The sequence below is a fragment of the Drosophila ananassae genome, chromosome XL (assembly GCF_017639315.1).
Source record: "Drosophila ananassae strain 14024-0371.13 chromosome XL, ASM1763931v2, whole genome shotgun sequence".
Taxonomy (NCBI): Eukaryota; Metazoa; Arthropoda; class Insecta; order Diptera; family Drosophilidae; genus Drosophila; species Drosophila ananassae.
This window is the reverse complement of record NC_057931.1, coordinates 8,722,678-8,747,685: the sequence shown is the minus strand read 5'-3', so window position 1 is coordinate 8,747,685 and position 25,008 is coordinate 8,722,678. Positions and strand designations below refer to the sequence as shown.

The window sequence follows — 25,008 nt, the reverse complement described above, 5'->3', positions numbered from 1 at the left end:
ATATTACAATATACTTTTTGGCCTACATTGTGAAGTGAAACTTTAGAGCTAAAATATATTATCTGTATTACTTTGTAGATAGGTTCTAATTCGAACTTTAGTAACTATTTATTTTAATATTTAATATTTCATTTAATCCCCCCTCTATAACATCATCACTGATCACTGATCTGTGGCACGCGACTTGGCTTCGGCCCTGGGTCTATGATAACACTTGAAACCCATCACTTTTTTCGCTCAGTGCAGATGCAAAGTACATCAACGGCTGGCGGACTGGCCGGATTTTGTTGATAAGCGGGCGGGTGGAGGGGGCATGGAGGGGCTACACTGCAACGACAACAAAGTGACCGCCAACGGACCCCAGCTGATAGGGGGCCAGTTACGGGGGGTTGGAGGTATCCCCCGATCGAAAATTGATGCCATAGTCAGCCCCTCCCTCGAATTTTTCCAGCAACAGATGTTTTCTGTTCCAAATAAACACAGTGGGAAAATTTTTGTAAAAGTTTTAGGTTTTTAGTTTTAAAAAAAGCAATGTTGGATATATATAATTATATATATTATAAATAATTACCATCGATTTGGGGATAAAATATACTTGATTACAATCCTTAACTCAAAACAGTTGTACAGATATATCTTGATTGTTTCTTGATCTTAAAATAGATATGTTCAAATATTTAGATTGTGCCTTGTTTTGAATTTTAATATTATCTTTTATATTTATTTCTTAAATGAAATATGATATTTAATATATAAATAAAATTGAATTGCACCTTATACTGTTTAAGAAACCATAAATAATTATAAACTATATGCTATTTTTTTTTGTCAGTGCCCCAATCGAATATATTTCCTCGGAAACTGTGTCAAGTGACAGGCCCCCCAAATGCCCCCCTTGACAGGTGGTGTTAGTGTCAGTGTCTGGCTGGTATTCCCGTTTCCATTACCGTTTCCAGCTCTCTTATCAGCTGGTGGTGAACATAATCCCGTTTCGCTTTCGAGGCGTCCAAAGTCCAGGGAAGGTGTTTACGGGTTTTTCGATCGGTAACATCCACCAGGATCTCGAATATTGCGCCCATTGACGTCAAGATGAGGCAAACTCTGATCGATGACAGACAGCAGAGGGTAATCTTGTTATCACAGCAAAGTAAATAAATATATTATATACACATTCTTTATTCATCTTTGTTATTATTTTGTGTTTACGACACTTTCTGCCATTTATGAATATATATTAAAAAAACAAAACTTTTTCCCCAACAAGACAAGATTTATAAAAACTTTTAAAATAAGCGTTTTTGAAACATTAAAAAGATGATTGAATAGTTTTTCACTTCCGCATGACAGCAGACATTTTTAAATAAATTTCTATATATAAACATATTTATGGACATATATATAGCCACTCCATCCGATAAGCATCGAACTTTGAAACCGAAAATTGATTCCGGTTCAAAATTCCACTTGCAATGCCTTCGCAATTCCAAACCCAGAGCCAAGCCCACTCGCTAATGTAATTTGTTTACGGAATGCTATTCCGAATCAGAATCGAAAACTGTTTTAAAGTGCACTCTATACTACATACTTCTAATTGAGGCAAAGTTTACTTTCGGAGTAGCCTGGAAATCGAGCAAACAGTCTGGAATATTGAATAACTATATCGATGTAATCCGAGGCACGGACCAGAGACCCCCAAGGAGATTACTATTTACGTAGATCAGTGTCAACTCTCTAGTGTATGAAAAAATGTATTTTGAAGAATGATAGTTCTTGAGGATCTAGAATTAAGACCAAAATCGCGATTTTCATGGGGGTACCCCTTGAAAAATATCGAAAAATTTTAAAATCGCATTTAAGCCTAATTTTGAATGAGGAAAGTGGCTCCTGAGTTCGCTGATTACAAAATGGTACTTTATTTTCCGATCGGATAAGAATTGGCAGAGCTATGCTCATCGGAAGATGGATAAATGGGGGTTTGCGGAAAACCCTCAATTTCATGGGGGTACCCCTTGAAAAATATCGAAAAATTTTAAAATCACATTTAAGCCTAATTTTGGATGAGAAAAGTGGCTCCTGTGTTCGCTGATTACAAAATGGTACTTTATTTCCCGATCGGATAGGAATTGGGTGAGCTATGCCTATCGGAAGGATGCAAAATATCGTAATTTTGAAAAATCCTCAAAATTTGAAATTGAAAGACTTTACGTTTAGTTTCGAACAAACTTTCGGTATGATTATTTATTTGCTAGAAAACAAATTAGCATAAAATTAAAGTAGAATTACGGCGTATGGCAGATCTAGTTTAAGGGGGGGTTCTATTATTTTTGGTTATGACGGATTCACGGATGATTCAATAAGATCCGGGCTTAAGTTGTGGGTGGTTGTTGGTTTGTTTCAGGTTTCAGGCACAGGACACTCGATTATGGGCTAGCAATGGCACTTAGGCTTAACTTAATTTAAAACTAATTTAACACAGGGCTGTCACTCGGAGCGCTGCATGATCATTTCGATTTTGTCCCCAGCGGCGGCGATCAGTGGAACTGTCAGGCAGCAATCAAAGTCCTGCGTCTTCATCTCATTAACCTGCCAAGGACACAAGTTTTGCATTAATTATAGATCGAAATGTGTAGAAATTATCCACCCACCTGCATGATCCGATCGAAGGGCTTCAGCAGGCCACACATATCCGCCGGACCGCCACTGCGGATCCGGTTAATGAACACTCCCCGCTCGTAGAGTCCATCGGAGACCGAAAATCCGTAATCGTCGTACACTTTGTCCTTGTACAGGGTCACATGGAAGATGCGTGGCTTGCCGTTTGGATTGCCATTCCCATTGGCAGTGCCATTACTGTTGGCATTTCCGTTTCCGGTGGCGCTGCCATTTCCGTTCACCGACTCCTTGCTGGCCTCCGTGTTGGCCGAAGGACTGCGCGGTCGTCGCTGGACTTTGGCGTAAATGGCTTGGGTCTGGGGCAAGTGATGGCTGCCATTGGCCAGGTCGTGGCTGCGCAGGATCTTCAGGTCCACCAGGTCGCCGAGATTCTGCAGCAGGCTGGTGGCATGCGACAGGGGCATGCCCTGCACGGAGTGCTCATCGATGGCCAGCAACTGGTCGCCCACTTGGATCTGGCTGTTTTTGTAGGCAATGCCACCTAAAAGGATATAGTTAGATAGGGAATCCTTTTGGGAGAAGTGGGAGACTCACCTTCTACCAGGCCGCTAATGGTTATGGGCTTGGTTATGTCCTCGCTGCCGGCCAGGGTGATGCCCAGGAGGCCGCCCTTCGGCTCCAGCCGGACCGTGAAAATGATTTGATGCAAGCTGCTGCCACTGCTCTTGCTGCTGGAACTGGCCGCCGATCCGTACACCTTGTTCTCCATGGGCGGTGGCAGGGCAGTGCAGTCCACACTGAAAAAAATGTATATATTAAACTCATTTCAGAAAGAGAATTCCATCAGTTACCCACCTGGCATAGCGATTGAGCTCGTATCCTGGATAGAGTTGCTCCTCCTGTTCGTCCTCCTCCTCGGGAAGTTCAGTGGTAAGGCTTTGGGTATTCGGCTGCGCCACAAAGGATCTGCTGTTGGACTGCGCCCCTGATCCTGGCCAGCCGTTGGTGCCTTGACGCATCTGCACGGACTGCAGACTGGCGGCATCATCCAAGCTGGGCACCCGGAAGTAATCCGGCTGCGGGGTACGTGATTTTAAGGACACACAATCGGCATACTTTCCCGCCGTCACATAGGCACTACTGTACAGATCGTGCTCCGTGGATGAGCCCAACCCCAGACCCAGGCCCAGGCCCACTCCCGGACCAGGACAGTTGCTGTAGATGGGACTGGAGATGGGCAGGAAGTCGGGCAGGACGACCCTCTTGATGGTCAGCGTGGTAAAGTCCGAGTTTCCGTGGCTGTTCTGTCTTCCGGATGTGGTCTCCTCCTTCAGCAGGGCATCCACATTGAAATGCTGGACAGGATGCTGGTCGACGGCCAGCAGGATGTCGCCGACGCGAAGGGAGCCACTGCGATGGGCGGGACTGCCCATTTTCACGTCCGATATGACCAATCCGCCATGACTGGAGCCACTGACACTGAGTCCCAGGCCGCACTTGCCCGCCCGAAGCAGCTTCACACTGAAGACCCCGCTGGAGGGCACCACGGCGTCCGGCATATCGAACTCGATCTCAAGCTCCAGCCAGTTGGCCGGGGCGGTGTTGCCGTTGGAACGGGAGGAGCCTCCGTCCAGGATCTGCCGCATGGCCGCCGCATCCAAGCTGTACATTTTATTGATCGCCACAATGCGGTCTCCCGCCTGGATGCAGCCACTCCTATCGGCCACGGAATCGGTCACGATCTGGGCAATGGTCACAGCTCCTCCACTGGAGCCTGAGCCACCTCCAGACCCTGTGCCACCAGGGTTACTTGATCCAGATCCACCTTCAGCTAGCACTATGCCAGCTCCTTGACTGCAATCGAGTAGAACGGGGAAACTCTCCGCCCGGCACAGGCCCAGACCCATGCCCAGGATGCCACTGCCAGGACCACCTCCTCCTCCTCCTCCTGTCGAGTTGGGCATTAGGGAGCCTGGTGTTCCGGGCGCCTCCAGGGGCAGGGAACTCTTCCTGGCAAAGCGCTGTCGTTGCCGGCAAGCTGTCGAGGATTTCCGGGACTCCAGGGTGCTGAAGCTATACTTGGGACTGCCCAGGGCTGTGTGTCCTGGAAATGGGAGAAATAAATATATAATTTTTTAATTAATAAGTATTTTTAACTTTAAGTTGGTCTATTTCTTGAAACTTTCAATAAATCTTCTCAAACTCTACAATAAATTTTTCAATTTATTTTCTTTTCTTTTTTTTTTTTGTGGCAGATAGAATTAGGTGGGGAAGTATGGGGCATCACCTCCATTTACTATCCCCCATCCCCCTCCCAATTGCAACTTCAACTCCTCCTCCCACCACCCTCACAACTCTTAGTGCAATCTCTCACACCTCCCGGCCCCCAGAAGAATCGGCCACCAAATGGAATAAATGGAAGCTTTTAAGACCTTTTCCAGCTTCTACGACTCGACGACTTATCCTCTGATCCTCAGCCTCCAGTCCAGAATTTATGGGCTCTTCGATCGTCACACTCGGAACACCACTCCCCACCATACTGTTCCATTTTATTTGGATTTTATTTTTTCGATTTTTGGCTTGGCTTCGATCGATTGTCAAAAGACTGTTTCGTCTTCGTGTTTTTTCAACAAATAGGGGGGGAGGAACTCACAAACAGAATGGACTAGGAGCTGCGAGGGTGGTTAGAATAGTTCTGGGAGTTTAGTATTTTTTTGGTTGCTTTTTGAGGAGCTAGTTAGCTTGAAGAAACAATGTTTTTTGAGTCTAATGGTGTTCTCTTTTTGGTTCTCCAACTCAAAACTCCATTAGCACCCCTCGTTCTCTTAACTATATAAGGCCTGGACTTTTTCTATTGTTTCAGCCGTTGTTTTTTTATTTTATATGGATTTATTTTTTGTAATTTTATTTTTTTTTGTTCGTGGCTGCCTCTGTTCATTAGCCGTGACGCCCACGACAGACCTTCGGCGCGCCGCTTGGGAGCCTGCTGCTGCCCCGGTTGCCCCGGCTAATGATGGCTTGGCCTTGCCACAGATCCCAGCCAGCCGATAGCCAAAAAAAAGAAAATCAAACACTGCAAGAAAAACTGCCAGACTCACCACGACGGGCCAGAGCGTGAGCGGGCATTATCTGCATCTGTGTGTAGCCGCGACCAGTGCCGGTGTCCAATATGGTCATCACCTCGTCCGGACTGAAGGCGGTGTGCTCGATCATGGTGTCGTCGATGGAGAGCACCTGATCGCCAATGGATAAGGCGCCGCAACTGGAATAGCAAGAGGAGGAGTGGACATATATCTCATTAGATCTCTTACTATATCTCCAATTATTTAAATCCCATACCGATCAGCAATACTGGCTGGCAAAATGCTGGCTATGAAGACTCCTGCTGCTCCGGATGACTCCTCCTGGATCTTCTCCTGACTGGATGGTGTACTGGAACCGGATGCCGAACTCCCGGAAACTGTCGTCGTCGGAGGAGGCACCGCTGGCGTGTAATTGCAGAGTACCAGGCCCAGTTTATCGTTCATCGGTCGCTCGATCTCGATGAGAAGCGGTCCCATCGAGAACTCTACGCTTTGGACCACCGAGACATCGTATTCGATGGTCAGGTTGGTGTATCCGGAGACATGGCCGCCGCACTTGATGATTTGTTGCGCCTCCGCCAGGGTTTTGCCAATGAGTGAGACCTGAAAGTATTCCAAGATTCTATTGAAATCCTCTCGAGACACCGGAAGCGGACGTGTCACTCACATTATCCACTCGCAACAATCGATCGCCGGGCTTCAGGCGCCCCGTCTTGTAGACAGGGCCGTGGGGCCGGACATGGGTGACGATCAGCGGGTAGTCGGCCCCGCCCCTCAGTGTCAGACCCAGACAGCCACTTTCCCGCTCCACGGTTATTTGGGCCAACTTTGAGGTCACACAGAGGCTGTTCTGGGAAACTGCTGCGGAGAAATAGATGCGTTTCTTTCTGGTTTCCCCAAATGGAGATCTCCAAACTACTTACTGTATTCCGGAAGTGAGTATTCTATCTCGACTATGGCTGGACCTGCGTCCGGTCCACCGGCACAGAGCATGCTCATCACCTTCTGGTTGCTCAGACCAATGGTGGAGATGCCATCGATCTGGTGAAGGCGATCCCCGGGAGCCAGGAAGTCCGCGGCATGCCCCACGGGACTCAGGGCGCCCACCACGGGGGGATAGGATAGATCATTGCGTTCTGGGGTTACAAAAATTTATAAAGAAAATGGAAGAAGAAAGTGAGAGTTTTTCAAGGATAATGGTTTAAAATTTTCTATTGCCTACTTAAGGGCGTCTTTTGTAAGAAAAGTGGGAGAGAGCTCATAAGTTCGTTTATTTTACTATTAACTTAGTAGAGCTTGCACTTAAAAAATTATAAAAAATAATAGTATAAAACTTAATCATTAATAAATCAACATAAAAGACCCTGTAGCTCTGCCGCCTTTCATAATTAATTAAATTCTATTCCGCAAAAGACAACTGAAAAGTCTGGAAATGTTAGTTCTTCGCATGGATTTCCCAAAGGCGTCTGTCAGCAGGTCGTCAGAGAGTCGGCTGGCAACAAAATCAACGAGAAATCGGCGCAGACAACAACAAGATATAGTGCGAGGCGCGTAAATAAAGAAATCGGCTAAAAAGCAACGAGACTAAAAAGCAGAAATAATAATAAAACGTCGGACAGTAGTTTTCGGGCCAGCCGCAATGAGAACAAAACTTGGCAAAATGCCAAAAAAAAAACTAGCCGCCAAGAAAATGTGGAAAATCGGGGGAAAAATCGGAGGGGAAAAACTCATTCGGAAAACGGCGAGACCAGACGCTTTATGACAACACACACACACTGCAGACTAGAGACTAGAAGGGGTCGGTAGTTGGCTGATTAAAGATGGTCTTGGAATTGGCATTACAAGCTGATTGCGTCACGAACATCGGTCCAAGTAATCCCCCAAGAATGCCTAGTCTAGTCTAGTCTGGGGTTAGTAGACCATCCCACCCAATAAACACAATGACCCATGTCCAAAAAATAAATAATATTATGTAGATTAGAGACGAGAGTGCAAAATCCAAAGGTTTGGACTTTATATTCTGATTCAGACAGAAGATGTCTTCAAAGCTTTAACAGCTGAGGACAAGTTAGTAGTTTTAAATAAAAAAATAAAAATATATATGAATAAGAGAGATTATAAGTTAAAATTTAAGCTTTAAAAGTAATAAGTAATAATTTCAGGATCTGAAATTCTGAGTTTCAGGTTCGAAACTGAAGGGTTCTACTATTTAATTTATTATCTATTTGTAAAAATTTGTAAATTATTTATATATAATTTTTAAATATTTTAAAGAATTTATAAACAATTAATGTAATTGTTTAAATTTATTTGACTAATACACTTTACAGTTTATAATATTTAAAGTTTATTGAAGTTCTGCAACTACTTTTGGATATAATTCCCAAGAAAAGTAAGCCTTTAGACTCTTGGATATATATTTAATAAATTTTTCCGTAATATTTTTTATTTTTAAATATTTTAATAATTAATTTTTTAGCCGCCACTGTGCTAACGGTGTGCCTGCCGTTTCGTATATTCTCATTATTATGTCTGGCGTCGGGCTCCGCCCCCACCCCCGGATTTGGCAGTACCAGCTCCCCCTGGCGCTGCCACCCCCCCTCTGGGGGGTGGTCCTCCCTCTTCCCCACACTCTGTGGTCTCAAACGATGATTTATTTTGGCAGCGACAACAGCGGCAAGCGCAAAACTCAGACACAGAATAAAATACATGCACAGTTTGAAATACAAATACATCTAGGAGATACAGCTACGGAAACGCGTTCCGCATTCAAATCGAATGATTCGAGGGCGGCCCACTTTGTCTGGCGATCGGCGGAATATATAGTCGGGCATTAGACATTAAAGCAAAGCTATATAGCCCCCCAGACTCTTGAATAAAACCACCCTGAAACCGAAATGGCTGTCATCCCATCTCCCCCCAAGTCTCAGAGGGCAGCCCATCATGGACCCGACCCCATCGACAATCCAATAAATCAATGCTGAGCTCTAGAAATTAGTCCACCCGCCAGATATATGTGGGATATCAGACTCTATATCCATATATTCTCTTTTCCGTTTAAAAAAATAGAAAAGGAAGTTAGAAACTTCTTTATAGAAGGGAACTAAGGCCTCTGGATACTTCTATCTTAAATATTTATCATTAATTTATATTAATTTAAAAGGTTATGAAGAACCCTTTTGATTAATCTACACAAGAACCCTTAACAACCCTGATTTCAATCCTAAAAACCCCTCATTAGTTCTGTAATATTATCTTTATTATTATTATTATTGGCAACCCGCATAAATTGCTCAATCAATTTGATTTGATTGATGGATTGAGCCGTCGATTCTGTAGGTTTATCCCAATTTGAATTCAACATAATTACATAAGCTAAAGCCCGAAGCAATCAGAGCTGATTTCCAGTGACAGCTGTCAGGGAAATCCCGTCCAAAAATAAGAGATTTTCCTTTTCGTGGATATCGATTTCCAAAAAAAAGAGAACCCCTTTTTGTAATTCTCCACTTGAGATACATTAGAGGGACTTTCGTTCTAAAATACATATGGAGTTTGATGATTTCTGGACTTACCTGCAAAGGTGATGGCCAAATGGAGGGCATTCCGGGGCAGTGTGATGGTGGCGTAGGTGGTTCCCCTTTCCGGGGCCAGTCCGGAGTCCTCCGACTGGGCCGGACTCATGGCACGGTCAACTGGAAAGCGAAAAACAAAAAGCAAAGATATATAAGTTATAAACATCAGAGAGATCAAAGATGGCAGGGAAGAGTTTCTTTATCCATGAAGTATAGAGTCGGAGATCAAAGAAGTCATTCATTGCACATTCGATTCCGAGAATTTCCGATTCCAATATAAATCGCGACCTTCAGCGTCGCCAAAAAAGCTTCAATTAAAATTCCACTCACAACGAATGAATCTCAAAACCAGGGAATTATAAAAAAAATACCCAAAAACACGACAGCCCAACAGAGATATATATGTGAACTCAATTAATCTTAAACATATGGCAATCAAACACACGAAAAGAAAAGAATCGAAACATAAAACAGCATCCACTTTGGAAAATTGGGAAATCAAATTGAATTGTTTGGGTTTTTGGTTAAAAGAATCTACATTCTAGAGAGTAATACGTGGAATGCTTCTAGAAAATGGCAAGTTTTGTAATGCCAATCAAGTAACCAAATAACTTAATCAACTTGAGCTTCAGTTTTTTTTCTTCAGTATTTTAGGAATTTTTCTATCCAGCCTCTTGAAATTAAAGAAACAACAAATAGCTTTGAAAATATTACCATTTTTTGGGTAAAAGATCTATAAGAAACTACAGTGAGAACTTAGAAACTTTTATTTTATAATATAATAAGAAAAATAGGTAGTATTCTTAGTGCTTTATTTATATTTCAGATATTTAAATTATGTTATTTTTATGTTAGAAATAAAAAATAAAACTCCCTTTAACAGATTCTTATAGTTTCCAGATTGTTTATTTTCCAAGTTCTTAAACAAATAAATAAACTTTTCGAAGCAAAACAATTAACTCTTAGTTACAAAGCTAATTAAGTAAATAAACAAAAATTAAACAAATCCACCAAAGCTTTAAATTGGTTTTGTTTAAAAAATAAACCAAACAATAAACGGCAAAAAACTGAAACCAAAAGTGGCAACAAATGTGAGATCACTGTTGCCATTACAATGTATGTTGAGGTGGCACCTCCCAGACCCCCCCTACTCTTTGGCTCTTTTATGTGGCAACACTTTTTGTTTTTCTTTTTGTGAGAGTGGGGACCATGCGGCGTATACGCGATCTGCTACAATTACGCCGTGTTGTGTGCGTAACGAGTGAATTTTCCCCCAAAAGACCATACTAATACACTTGGAAAAAAAAGGCCCACTCACAAATGAATAGGAAACAGAGAAGCGGTGGCAGAAACACACGTGGCAGGCAGCGTTTGACGCAAGCGGACGCGACTTTTATTTTCGAACGCTTCAATGGCGCATAAAGTTTTTCTTAATGCGCCCGCCCGACTATGAAAAGCAGCAACAATAATTAGGCAAAAAGCACAACAACAACAACAACAACAAGCAACAACAAACACCAAGAAGAAACTAAAAAACTAACACAAAAAAAAAAAGTCTAACGTTTCGCTTCATTTGTCCAACAAACAAACACACACGAAGGAATATATTTACAAAAAAAAAACTCATTCTCTATAATTTATTTTCATTTAATTTGTTTTCTTCGGTTTCGGCCAAGTTTCTTCGTCTTTGGACTCTGGGAAGGTGTGCCAATTTGGTTCAGTTGCACCTTTGAATACACTGGGAGAAACAGGTTGAAGAAAAAGTTTAAGAACACTTGGAAAAACTAGCAGAAAATTAAATTAAGAAGTTAGAAGAAGAGAATCTTTCAAGAGACTTTTGATAACTTTTTTAAATCATTTTGTAAATCATTTTTTAACACTTATCTATTTAATAATTAAACATATTTTTAACATCAAAGTTAAGATAATATTTTGGACAGAGAAATCTTAAAAAAAAAAGATCAAATCTATTCAAATCTTATTATTCTCTAAAAAATACTATTATTTTTATTATTATTTAATTGAAGCCGTACGATATGTGGAAGCGCTAGCCTCACCTATTAGGAAGAATTATAGAAATAATGTTATTGAATCCCCATTAAGATCAAAAGCCCTTTGCAATTTATTATTTATTTTTTTCTGTGTAAATCTCACCTTATCCCCAACCTCCTGATGATGCACCTCCCTCTCCTTTATTTTCACTTTGATTTGCATTCGCTTTGAAGTTTTCACATTTCTCACCGTGTATACTTTTTTTCCTGTTCTCCTTCTTGTTTTTTTTTTTTGATGCGCTTTTCATTTGCTATTTTTACTTGTGCGCTTTTCATTTTTTTGATTTTCATTTTTTTTTGATTTCACTGGCAGAGCAGCAACAGCACTATTAGTTTTTCCGTTCTGTTGTTTTTTATATTTTTTCCCCTGGCTTGTTTTTTGTTTTCTTCTCTTGACATAATTCATTGGAGCAGTTGGGGCCGGCGAACGGAAATTATATGTACGCCCGGTTTCATAAATAAATGTAATCAGAATTAAGCAAAAAAGTGAGGAAAACACACGAGCGGCGAACACGAGATGTTCTGGAAGTGCCAGTGCCCCCCTGTTCTTTAAAAAAAAAAAAAGAAAATACAAATATTGAACAACAAAATAGTGGTGGATGGTTCGAAACTATCCGAGTGCTAAATGAAATCGAAAAAGAGCCCATAAAGTAGCCAAATAATGTGATGGAGTGCGTATGGATTTATGAAATACTATATATACACCAGATATAACATATATATGTGTATGGGAAGCATAGATCTGCTGAGAACATATGGGTTATATGTTCCCAGTTTAATTCCCAACTGATTTACGTATTTTTTTGATCATGTGATACAAGGGGTTTTGGTATTTTTTCAAAAACATTTATTCCAATTAGTAGAAGAGACTTTTTTCGGTTGTTATTTTAAACTTATAGAAGAACTAGAACTTAAAAACATAAGAGCCTACTTTTTATTAAATAAATTATGATAAAAAATAAATGGTATAGATTTTTAAAACCTAAAAGTATAGGTATTTTTTCAAAAACATTTTTTCTAATGAGCAGAAGCCACTTATATGGTTCGTAAGTGGAAATTCTGAGCAGAATTACAACTTTATAGAACAAAGAAATACTTTTCCATTATAAATTAGGTTACAAAATGTTTTAAAAACCTATTAAATTTTAATGTTTTGAAAAAATTCAATAACATAAGACTTGCAACCTTCAAACACCTTTTAATCCTCTAATACTCTCAACTTCCCTTTGAAAAACTAACTAAAAATAATCTCAGATAATTAAATCATAAAAATTATTACTCAGTTTCCGTTTTTTTTTCCGGGAAAATCCCGGCGACAGTGCCCCAAACATTAGCCCCAAAATGAAGTTATGGCCGCCATTAAATGCGATCTCTGCCAATTCCCGGCTAATTCACTTTGCCATTTGCAGTTCCGTTCTGGAGAAGATGAAATGGATTTGGATTTGGGGGATCCATAGAGATAGAGAGACGTGGATACTGGTACTCCATGGTGGGTATATATTTTTGGTGGGGCAGTTAAAACTATTTCTGTCCCCGTACTACAACACATACACTTTTATGGACACTCGACGCCGTCGCGAAAATTTATCGGCGACAGTTGGCAATTCCTTCTCTAGCGGAAATTGTGCTCATCCGGAGCGGATCCGGGTGGATAAGTGGCTGTGGGAGCTAGGGAAGTGCTATTAGAAATAGCACAAATACTTCCTGAACTCCAATCCTGGCAATTAGACACTATTCACATCACTGAAATTGCAAATTTAATTTAAATAGCCCACCCCGAACGATAAAGATACTCCATCTGCCTTGTTTCTTCCTCTGACTTTGCAGAAAAAGATAAAGAAAATAAAAGAAAATTCCGATCTAGTCTGAATGAAAGACGTATAAAGACAGCTTCTTGTCTGTTTTTTTTTTTTTTCCTTCACTGGGGGTCTTCAACGTCAGTCTTCCCAGATCTTTTTTGTTGCCACAAGATGATGAAGTTGTTTTCTTCTGGAATGGAATGGAATGATGTGGTTCATTTGCCTCAGATTCTTACATTCTGCAAGCGATTTGCCACATTAACTTGAGAAATAGACATTATTTAGAGGGAGTTTGTAAGGAAAGTTCTGAGATTATGATCATGAAATGTGATGGAAAGTGTTGTGGGAGTTTTCATAGAGGTTTTCTTATAATGCTTATGTTTTTTCATAAGATATATTCCTTATAGAACCTTATACTTGTAGAAATTCTTTAAATTCTTGGTCAAAAATGTTTATATATTTCTCTAAACTAAAACCTTCTTAAGTTTTTCCTCCTATCACTCTCAATCAATCCATGTAGTATCCATCAGATACATCTATTGATTGGATTGACTTGTTCCCTCAGATATCCCATTGACAGGTGCTGTTTGATATATTTGCCGCGGATGTGGGCCAAGAAGTCGTCTAATTGATTGATTGATTGACTGATTGACCGCCTGACTGGCTGATTGAGTGTGTGAATGTTAAAAAAAAGCTAGAAAAAAGTGACTCTGCAATGGATATTGATTGATTGACATGCCAATCTATTGGCAACTTTAAGCTCTGTTATTGTTTGCATTTAGCGGCGCTTTTCTCCAGTTTATTTTTTTTATTTATTTATTTATTTAAGCTGTTGTGCCTATTTTGTATTATTTTTTAAAGCACAAAGGCAAGGGAAAATTGTAATGGAAAATGGGAAAAGTGCGTAGTTGTCGTCCCGGTGGACTTTTCATGTCAAAAACAATGAAGGAGCCTTGGTACACTCGAAGCAAAATATTCTTTAATAATTCTAGAAGTATATTATTCAATTTTTAAGTTCATGACTTTATAAATTAAAGAATTCTTAGCTAAGTTTTTGTTGAAACATTTTTTAAGAGTCTCTCTATTTTATTTTGTAGTAAAAATACCATTTTTGGGCGTGAAACTATGAGTATGTGAGGAATTTATGTCCTTCTATTTAGTACAAGGCTCTCCGCCTCCTCTTACTAATGCCCCCTGTCGCCTTCTTCTTCCTGCCACGCCCCTTTACTGCACCACCACCGCCCCTGGACAGTAGTCCCTGGCGAAGACAACAAGAAAAACCAATTATTGCAAATGAACTCGAGTGTGGTTCCGCAAAAATGTCAACATCTGATAAAGCCGCAACAAAAGCGAAAACCCGAGGACAGCACTCTGTTGCAAGTAAAGGGGCGTGGCTGTTCCAGGGGGCAGGGGGCAAGGGGCAGGGGTCTTGAGAGGCAAAGACCCTGCAAGCCAAAGTGCAACAGCCGCAACGAAAGCAACTTAAATGAACCAAACTCGACGCGAAAAAAAGGGCGACCCTTGTCTGCAACAAAAAAAAAAGGGCAAAACTGAGACGAAAGGGGGCGGGGCTGGGAGCTAGGAGGGAGAACACACACACCACACACACACACACACACACTCCATTGAGATCCTCGAGTATTTAGCAAAATGTTGACATTTATTTGATGAGTGAAACACACACGAAAAAAAATCAATAAAAATAAGGAAAAATTAATATATTTCAAACCGAACTCGAACTCTAATCCTTTTTTTTTCGACTTTAGTTAATAAAATTAAAGAAAAAGATATAAAATTATATAAATTTTAATGAAATCAAGTGTAAAATAATATATTTTTTTGAGAAATATATTTTTAATAATTTTTTTTTAAGAGTAAGAAGTTTTTGAAAAATTATTTGAATGCAGTTTCATGGCTCCTCGCACATCGCACATCGTAACAAATGTTGCTGTCACTGTCTCCCCGGCTATAGCCTACTCTTTCGCATTGCAAAACACCCTTTTTTGTGCTAAAATATTTTCAAGGCGCAGATGATAGCTCCACTGGAGTGGTTTTTGTCTGAAAGAAGGGGGAGTCGCCGTCGAGTCGCGATACTTTGCATCAAAATTGATTTACGACCATTTCAGTATTTTTTATGCCTTTTTTTTCAAAAAGGGGAGAAGGATGATGCAGTATATGCAGACAATAGGGAAGATGCACTGGGAGAAATATTTTAATAATTTTTTTTTACGAAGGATAATAGAGTATTGTAACACTTTTTAAAAAGATAATTGTAGTTTGTAGCAGATTTTAATGGAAAAAAATAGGGAAACTTTACTTAACATTTTTTAAATATTTTTTTAAAATTTTTTCCTCAATCTATATAGTGTCATAATTTCGAACGAAACATTTCACTTGCCCCAAAATACGTATTTGATGATTTCAGCAGCACTTCTCGCCTCTCGATCGGCCCATGTGCGACACTTTTGTTGCAACCCCATTTGCCATACCACCCCCCACTCTCTCACCCAGTTACCCAATATCCCCTTGCGTATCTCTAAAGGCCCCGAGATTTATGCCCCCAAATGGTAATTGCCCGTAACCGATCCCCGGCCGCACTGAGAACTCACGCTCCGGAGATAGATCGATAAGAACAACTACCTATTTTCCAGTTCTAGAAAGGTTTTGGGACAAATTTATTTTTTTTTGGAACAAATATATATTTGTATCTTTATTGGAATTTTACCGTTGACACAACTGTAGGGCGTTTCAAACCGATAACTCGGAGGTCTCATGCCTCAGAGACCGTCAAGTGGGCCAAAGTAGAGCTCAAATTTGTTTCGGGGATGTTTCGAACAACTCATTCCGCTCGAAAATTCAATTATAAAGTGAAAAGAGATGTGGATGCTGGCGATTAGGAAGCGAAATGAAGTGTTATTCCGTCCCAAATAACGAGGCTCTGACAGATCATCGAATTTCAAAACTGAATGCCAGCTTAATTAAATATTAAAAATGGGAATATTAAAAGTGAATTTCCCATGAAATAATAGAGTAGTAGCATCATTAGAAAAGGGGATCTTAAAAAAGTTATTTAATCATGATCTATTCATAAAAGAGATAGCTATAAAGTTTAATTTTTTGTGGAATAAAAAGCATTAAAAAGAAGGAGTTTTTAGGGGTGGTAGACAGAAACCGAATAATTATAACAACTCCTCTGTTAATGAGACAAAATAGGAGAAAAAGACTGGCTAGAGGTTGTCATCTCACGGCACAGACTGACTTTACAAATTAATCCAAAAATTCGAAACGGTAGACGCGACAGAAACTCCAACAAATTACATTAAAATTGTATGCCGGCGTGTTGTTTTTATTTTTCCTCTGATTTTGTTGCTATTTTTAAAAGGAACTCTGCAACAGCAACAGCATCGCTGGGAAATTGTGACATTTTCCTTCCCCCTCCATTCCCCTCTCACCTTCAGTTCTCCCCTTGGCGAGTATTTCTGGATGGCAGTGGTAGTATGGAAAGTAAAAGAAAATTTAATTTTCTTTTAATAAAAATTGTATTTAAAATTTAAAAAATTAAATAATAAAAAATATAAAATTAGTTAAAAAAAAATAGGTTTAATTTTACTTTAAATGGTATTTTTTTAAGATAACTTCCCTTATCCCCATCTCTTTCTTGGACTATGTTCCTATCTCTTTCTGTGTGTCTCTGTCTCTGTTTATGTTTGCCACTGAGTGACGTCGTTGTGGCAGATTTCGCCCAGCAATAGGAAAAGTAAACAAGGAAAATAAATAAATAGAAGCAACAAAAACTGCAACACCGCCAAGTGGCAGCAAAATGTTTGCAACATGCCACCGTTACCAGACACTGCAACAGCAACACCACTAAAAAAAATATATATATATATAGAAGCAATTTGTATACAACCAACAACAATAACAACAACAACAACACCCAGGGTGGCCACACAAAGAACAGTGACCATAAAAATTATTTTGAAATTGGTTCTGCCGAAGCACAAAGGAAATTGTCAAAAAAAAAAAATAAATACAAAAATAAAAGAAAGTCTAAAGAAAGCAACTCAACTTCAAAAGGCAGAAATGCCTTGAAATAATTAAAAAATATATATATATTCCTTATATTTCTGAAGAGTTCAGGAAATGGCATGGAAAATATATACCCAAAAAACGAGACTATATAAAATCGGCCTGACTTACAAGTCTTCCCTTCATATTTCTTTATTTGGCTGTGAAAACTTGCACATTTTCCAGGGAAATTTAAAAGTTATTTGGCAAAAACTTGAAAGTCTTTTTTAAAATTACTTCCTTTAGAACTATTCTAGAATTTATTTTAATTTGATGACTTTTTTCAATATGGTAAGAAAATATTTTTAATTTAATGTCTTTGAAAAATCAAACTCGATTTTGAAATAAAAATTTGAAATTGAAAACATATTTGAAAAACAGAAACAGGAAATAACTAAAAAGTTATTTAATTTTAAAAATCTTTGAAAATTTATGAATTTCAATAGTTTTTAATAGAAAACCTTTCATAGATTCGGCTTTTCGAAAAAAATTGTTTTGAAAAATGATAGTTTTATTCAAAAAAGCTTAAAATAAATGTAGATTTAATCTTTTTAAAACTAAGGAATAAGGAATTCCCAAAACTGAAGATTGTTTTTCATTTCAAATATATTTTCTAAAGATATTATATATTTTATATTAGGTAGATAGAATTCTTTAGATTTTATATTTATAAAAAAAAAGTATTTAGTCCTCTACTTTTTTGTATAATTTTTTTTAAATCACTTATTGAACTAAAAGTGCGATCTAGTTCTGCCCCGAGAGTTCAACGGAAGTGCAGTGAACTTTTTTTTCAAGGCATTGTGGCAACTTTATTTGCGTTATCAGTTGGCAGCAGCTGCCATTGCCCCACGACCCCCCACCGCCGCCACCGCCCACTATTACCGATTGTTGTGCCGATCTATTGTGCCTGTGTGGCCCACTGTGCCCACTGTGTTGGGAGGGTGTGGGGGAGGTGTTGCATACAACAAATGTCATTTGCCTGCCGAGCGAGCTCTTTTGTTTGTTTGCTCTTCCTCTTGGCTGTCGCTTCCGTTTGATTTGGCAGCTTTATGACACGAGGAGGCCCCAAAGGATTTTCACGCCCAAACAAATAAGTGAGTGGAGTGGTACTCTCTCCTCCTTCCACCTTCCTATCCTCATTCGACAACAACAATCAGAAGGCTCTGCCAACTCATTTCTCTTTAATTGCGTCAAATTGTTGAGTTCTCTTCGCTCTTGCTTTCCCCTTTTCCCTTTCTCCGCTCCAACTCTCTCTCCCTTTCTAATGCTTTGTTTACACTCGATGGCCGCAATGTGGCGAAAAATAAACACACACACACACACACACACACACACACACACGCACGCACACCCGCTGCTGGCACACACACGGCGAGAAAACTCTTGAGCACATGAGGCAGGAAAGTGAGGAAAAGTGAGGGAGATGTGAGGAAAAGCGAGCCAGGAAAAATCTTCGATTGCCCAAAAAGGAAAAGGGAAGGGGCAGGGGAATGGGAATAGGAAATGCAGCTGCTGGGCGGTGGGAGGAGGTGGGGGGGGGGGGTGTTAAAATGCCGCGACAATGGCATCTTAGCTATTTCTCAGCATCTTCGTATCTTGTAGATACACTCGGAAAACTGTAATTGTTAGAAGGAAAAAGATACGAAGAATTTAAATAATTTTTATAGTATTAAGTAAAATATTTGTACAATGTTATTTTATTTCTTTTATAATTTATTCTCAATTACAATTACAATTCTCAACTCAAGATTTCTCTTATTTTCTACTACTTTTTTTGCTACTACTGCATTTTCTACTACTACTAACAGTACTAGGCCTACTACTACTACTTCTCCTTAGGTTCCTGAGGTTTTAAAAATCTGTAACAAATTTATTTTAAAAGCTACTAAAATATTTGCGAAATTATTAACCCTTAGACCTATTTTAAATTTATTTTACCCCTTGAAACCCATTTTTTTGTACAGTGTTTAATGCAACAAAATTTAAATGCTTATCCATTTTAGCCATATAGACGTGTTGTCTGCTGCGCTGCTGCCTTCAGTTAACCCCTTCCGCCCCCCAACTCGGTTCCGCCCTATTCCCCAAATCCCCAAGACCCCTCTTCTGCCACCAGAAGAATTCCCTCTGGAGTGCAGAGTGAAAGAGAAAGAGAGCGAGAATTATGGAAATCCCTGGATGAGAAAACCTATTCATGGTTTTTATTGTTGCAGCATGGCGCATGCATCCCCCAGGGGAGTGTTGGGGAAAGGGGAAGGGGGAGTGGGAGTGGGAGTGGGAGGGAGTAGGGAAATGAGGGGAGGCATGTGCCTCAAGGGAGCGAAATAAAAACATCAACAAACATGAAGTGTCGCCAACGATTCAGGAATCAAAATTAACAACAAATTACACCGAAAACAATTTTCAAAAAAACTATTTTTTTTAGAGTGTATAAAGAATCAACAGTTATCTTAAATGACTTTTAAATGAATTGTTCTTTTCCAGATACTTCACTTTAGGATCCATAAATAAAATCAAATGGAAAAAAAGACTGGAAAAAATGCAAATAATAAATTTTTACATAACAATTGCTTTTAAATCAGTTTCGAACTCCAAGCACTTGAATTTATTGGCCATAAAAAAACTAAAAACAAAAAAAGAAATACTTAAAAAAGAGACACGAATAGATAGTGCAACCGACGACCCATTTTCCGACGACCAATTTTCCACTTCCTCTCAGTCTTTTGTTCGATGTTCAATCAATCAATCATGTTTCTCCAATGTAGGCCCATAAAAAATAAATGCATTCAACTAAAGAATCTCGTAAAATCCAAAAACGAATAGTAGGAATATCCATTCTCCAGTCTCACTTTCGATTCTGTTCCTGATACAATATTATGATCATCAAAATTCCATAAATTTAATCGCCTAATAAGTCCCACATATTTGCCCACATTTCCATGTCATCTTTTGTATTCCAAACGTGATATTTCCCCGATTTTCTGCACTTTTCATAATTCTCTTATAGGAATTGTGAAAAAGTCTATAATATTGACAAGAAATTTGACCTGAATTGCCGGTTTATTATGGTTTTTGGTTATTTAGAACAAAGGGGTTTTCAGTTTTCGGGTTTTCAAATTATTTTAAGTAATTTTTAAGGATTTGAGGTTGTATTTTTAGGTATTTTGGAATTATTTTATAAAAGAAAAATATAAAATATGAAAAAAAGGTTTCAAAAAAATCTCTTTTTAAAAGAAATCTATAAATATCCTTTAGTATCTTAAGCTCAAAGGTTAAAAAAAAGTGAGTTTTAAGTCAGTATTTTTTCAATATTTTATATTCCAACAAAAGAACACAACATCTTTTGAAAAAATTATAAAAGAAACCCTATATTCCCAAACTCTTTCCCTCTTTTAAGTCAAACCTTTTAGAAAACTTGAGTATTTTTTGAAATAAAATCTTTTTAGTATCTTTTTTTTTTTGAAAATAAACCAAAATCCTGTGAATTTAGACCACATTCCCATCGCCTGTCATCGAACACAGCTGTATGTGTTGATCTATTATTTCGTTCCGACATTTTTCGAGTAGTTTTTACTCTTTTTTTACGATTTGGAATGTTTTGTCGTTGATTTTATGGGCCTTTAATGTGCGCCAGTGACAAGCCATAAATGAGAAGAGTTGGGGTTCGGGGATCGAGCCCATCGAATGGTATAAAGATATGCAGTTGCAGTTGCATTGTGACATTGAACACCTTTCCCGGTTCCCAGGGAGTATTCCATAGAGCACTTTGAATGGTCGAATCAATCGCTTTATTTGTTGACTCGCTTGGCTGTCATTTTCTGTGCAAACAAGTGACATCTGGTCCCCCCTTTTTTTTTTCCTATCCCATTAGTTGGTGGATGAGTGGACGCCTCTGTTTGCTTTCGGATATCGCGTCGGTATCTAGTCCAGTACTATTCCCAGATGCATCTACCACAGGCAGGGTGCAGTATCTAGCAGATAGAAGGGATTTATTTCCAAGGAATACCTATTAAGACTACCAACTTGACCGCTATTGTAGTTGCCCATCAATGGATGAACTGTGTGTATCTTTATCTATAAGATACAATCTGTGGCATTCCGCGCAAGAAAATTAAGCAATGCAGAGGGGAGTGGGCAGAAGGGGCAAGTAACTGATGCGGCGGCGCATCAGAAATATTTAATTAAATGCTTAATTACGCTCGCCATGCCATAAATTCATCAAATGCAATTTAAGACCGGCCACACGAACAGATGCAGATACTTTTGTATCTTTTACGGTCTTTCTTGCTCTTTTACTTCTTCTGTGGCAGTTGCAGTTGCAATTGGAGTTACATTTTTTTTTATTTTTTTTATAACTGACATAAATCCAAAGCCTGTCCTGGCAGCACCTTTTTTTGGATTCCACCAAGATCCTAACTCTTCAGAGGTCAAAGTTCAAGATAGACTCTAGATATATGTAGATTCTAGATGATTTTTTTAAGGAAATCTTTAAGATTGCGTAATCCATTCAATTACGATCCAATTTATGGCAAGTGCATCTCATCAATCGCTTATCTGATCAGTTCCAATTAGCTCGGATCAGAGGAGCCCCCCGAGATCTGATTTGGCAATCGGTTCGATTCTGGGGTAATCCATCAAATTGCCTACTGATCCCAGTGGAGAAATCAAGGGTCAGGTCACCACCACAGCCTTCCATGAGGGGCTCTGACAATAAGAGGGGGGAGTCGGCTGTCTTCGCGTTGAAATTGACAAATTGCAGGGAATTCGAGCAGTTGGAAAATGAAAATGAAAATGAAAACGAAACGCGAGCAATTACTTTTAATTGAAAATGTCAAACATTGTCTTGTACGGCATACACCATACACTGTAACAAAAACAAATTACTAACCACTAGCCACTAAAATAGGAATTATAATTATTTTATTTCATTTTGAAATGTATATCTTTGGGAGGAAGTACTTAAAAATTAATAGTTTTTGTTTTTAATGACAGTTTTCACTAAATACTTGTCTAGTTAACAAAAAAAAGTAGGAAATGCACTGAGAGAAATTGAATATTATATTTTTCATAGTTATAGAGATTTTTTGTGGAAATATCTTTATGAATTATAAGGTAAAATGGTGGTTTTTAAATTTATTTTTATAGAGATGTTTTTAAAAGCTTTTTTATTCAAGAATTTAATAAATAAACTATATCAATACTTTAAAAAATAATAATTTTTAGCAGCCAAAAATATATAATAATATTTTATAGGCCTCGTAGGTTAAAAAACAATTAGTTTTCTTTTATAATTCGCAACTTGTTCCTAAGGTTATCCCTTTTGTTTTATTTTCTTTCAGTGTCTACCTTAAGATACTTAGATACTTGGATACTTTGGATACTTTTGGATTGAAATATAGCGCATACCGCCGGATATTTTGTATACAAATCTATATCTAAAACCGAGCACTTGAGGGCCGTACGCAAGCACCTTGAGCGGAAATGCGATAACCCTGAACGGGGGGGGCGGGCGTGCGGCGGAAAAGCGGAAAATAGAAAAAATGGGAGCGCACATGTTTGGGGCGCCACAGATGATTTTCTTTCCTATTTTATTTTTTTTTTGGTTTTAAGAAGTAGGAGGAAAAGCTTATTTCACTTACCGGATAACATGGGCGCCAAGGCGATTCCTCCATTGCTGTCTGTTTGTTGTTGCTGCTGCTGCTGTTGTTGTTGTTGTTGTTGTTGTTGTTGTTGGGGATGATGATGACTTCCGAAGGATCCATGGGTGTCCTGTTGTTGGTCCTGTTTGAGGGCAGCCGACTTTCCAGGCACACAGCCGCCAATGGGCTTCTTGGACTTCCACAGTTTCATTTTTTATTTCGAGTGTACTTCGATAAATAGGGACTTCCCAAAGGGATGCGATCACACACTCATGGCCAAGTAGTTGCTATGCCTTGGCTGACATTTTCACAACAAAAAAAAAAGTTGAAAATAAAAATAAAAGAAAAAAGTGCACAGTTCGAAATCGAAATGGTATTTTCAATCGCAAATATATAGCTATTTTTTTTGGCCAGAGAGATTCCAATGCGAATTCAATGATGCGATGCGACGGGCCCCACTGTACTCTGAACGAAGCGCGCACGTCCGCGGTGCACGGCCCGAAATTGCAAAATGAGCGCCGGGCGGCCGTGGTGCCCCGATCTTGCCGCCGTCTGCCATTTGGGCGCTCGGCTCTCTCTCATATTATTTTGTTTATTTGTGCTCTCGCAGTGGCACACGCACTCCCATCCCTCCCCACCGGTTGCCAGCCGACAACCACCACGGCGCATACTCGACTCTCCAAGAATTTCTGGGCGCCGCACAGTGGGCTCTATAGTGAGAGAAGAAGGTCCTCGAAGAGATCTTTAGTAATATTTTTAGGCTCAAATACTAAATTAATAAATAAACTTAGTTATAAATTATTTAATAATATTTTAAAGCTAATATTTAACTCTTAAAACTATGAATAATATTACTTAAGATTAATTATTTAAATTAATAATTTAGAAATATATTTAATAATTATTTAAACCCCAACTAGCTCCACTGTAAGCCGCTCTCCTTATGCTGACTCACACTCACTCACTGGAGGAGCATCATACGCATAAGTGGAGCACTTTTTTGGGGAGTTTTCGGAGAGAGCAGGCTTGCATGAGAGCCACCCATTGGTAAGGGGGGATGGGAGCACTCAAATCAGTGGCACTCCACTCGACACCACTCCATTTCAAGCGCATCATTATGAGCCGCTGATGAGCCACTGGCATGACAATCCTATCAGCTGGTGGAATAACAAAACCCGGATTTGGACACCAGGGAACTTATGGCCTAGGACTATGGGAATGGGATTGGCCCCTGACCCCAAAATGGCCGAAAAGCCAAAATGTGCTCGACTGGTGTCGCGAAAATTGCTAATTAGTCACGAAAAGCGCGGTGGCGGCTGCTCGAAATGGTCAACAACAAAAAAAATTAGAAAAAAAATAAAAAAAAAAGGACAAACAAAAAACGTAAAGAACCAAATTGGCAAAACACGCAAGCCAAGAGGGAGAACATCTGCTAATGAGCAGGCAGCAGCTGTTAACAAAATAAGTTACAAGCCGCAATAATAGTATTTATGATCTACCTTAAAAAAAATACAATTAAATATCAATTTATTTATCTTTAAAATTAAACTCTAAATAAACAATAACATGGGTTAAAAAAGTTGTTTATTTTAAAGACCAAGAAGACCATCCAAAATCAGTTTACAAAAAAAAGTAAATACTTCCTGATATTAAAAAAATAACAGATGCCTCAAAAAGGGCATTGGCATGAATTTCAGTTTATAATTACCAACATTTTTTTTCAGTTTACTTAATCCCCCTGAACACCCCACCCCCTTTTTAATTGCAAAAGTACAAATGTGTGGCCACCTTGAGTCATCGGTAATACTTTGTAAATCCCTGTAGTATATTCCATTTTTAAAAATCTTATATATATTTTATTTTTATGCGATTCCCTCTTCCGTGTTAAATGCTTTTTGGTTGGCGGAGTGGAGGGGGGACTGGCTGGTCTTAATGTCTTTAATGACCTCGCCTAATGATCGAAGCTGATTGATTCAACAGAGTATATAGACAGCGTCTCAGGCACTTTCCAAGTTTGTCTGAATTATTTTTAGAATGCCTTTCCTTCCCTTCCGAATTCCCAGCCCCAAAAGGTGTCACAGCAGACACTGAAAAAAATAATGCAGAAGGAGAAAATTCCAAAAGAAAAATAGTGACTTTCTCTGGAAACATTATATTTTAAAAAATTTTATTGCATACATTTAGGC

At 39.1% G+C, this 25,008-nt stretch overlaps 1 protein-coding gene and 1 long non-coding RNA gene across 3 annotated transcripts; both read right to left on the bottom strand.

Moving 5' to 3' along the window:
• Nucleotides 1–2,206: 2,206 nt before the first annotated feature.
• On the bottom strand, nucleotides 2,207–23,356 carry LOC6504756 (glutamate receptor-interacting protein 2). 2 transcript variants are annotated; one of them, XM_014904314.3, is made up of 10 exons: nucleotides 22,823–23,356; nucleotides 9,269–9,388; nucleotides 6,620–6,832; nucleotides 6,364–6,554; nucleotides 5,953–6,299; nucleotides 5,712–5,875; nucleotides 3,469–4,717; nucleotides 3,208–3,410; nucleotides 2,646–3,154; nucleotides 2,207–2,583 (listed from the first exon to the last, which is right to left on the bottom strand). In XM_014904314.3, exons 1-10 carry the CDS (start codon nucleotides 23,031–23,033, stop codon nucleotides 2,482–2,484), a joined length of 3,309 nt encoding a protein of 1,102 aa, XP_014759800.1. In that variant the 5' UTR covers nucleotides 23,034–23,356; the 3' UTR covers nucleotides 2,207–2,481. The 2 variants fall into 2 exon arrangements, with proteins under 2 accessions (XP_014759800.1, XP_001966296.2); XM_001966260.4 differs by having other exon boundaries at nucleotides 6,364–6,557; nucleotides 22,823–23,355.
• On the bottom strand, nucleotides 10,924–13,436 carry LOC116655363. Its single transcript, XR_004310479.2, has 2 exons — nucleotides 11,423–13,436; nucleotides 10,924–11,006 (listed from the first exon to the last, which is right to left on the bottom strand). It is a non-coding gene; the product is annotated as an uncharacterized LOC116655363 (long non-coding RNA).
• Nucleotides 23,357–25,008: the final 1,652 nt, after the last annotated feature.

What these genes read in the sequence shown, in the direction of transcription:
- LOC6504756 (XM_001966260.4), bottom strand. Translation starts at nt 23,033, where the DNA reads ATGAAACTGTGGAAGTCCAAGAAGCCCATTGGCGGCTGTGTGCCTGGA. An exon ending in TTTGGCCATCACCTTTGCAG is followed by an intron (nt 6,833 to 9,268) that starts GTAAGTCCAGAA and finishes TTGTAACCCCAG; the next exon opens with AACGCAATGATCTATCCTAT. An exon ending in CCTTCGATCGGATCATGCAG is followed by an intron (nt 2,584 to 2,645) that starts GTGGGTGGATAA and finishes TGTCCTTGGCAG; the next exon opens with GTTAATGAGATGAAGACGCA.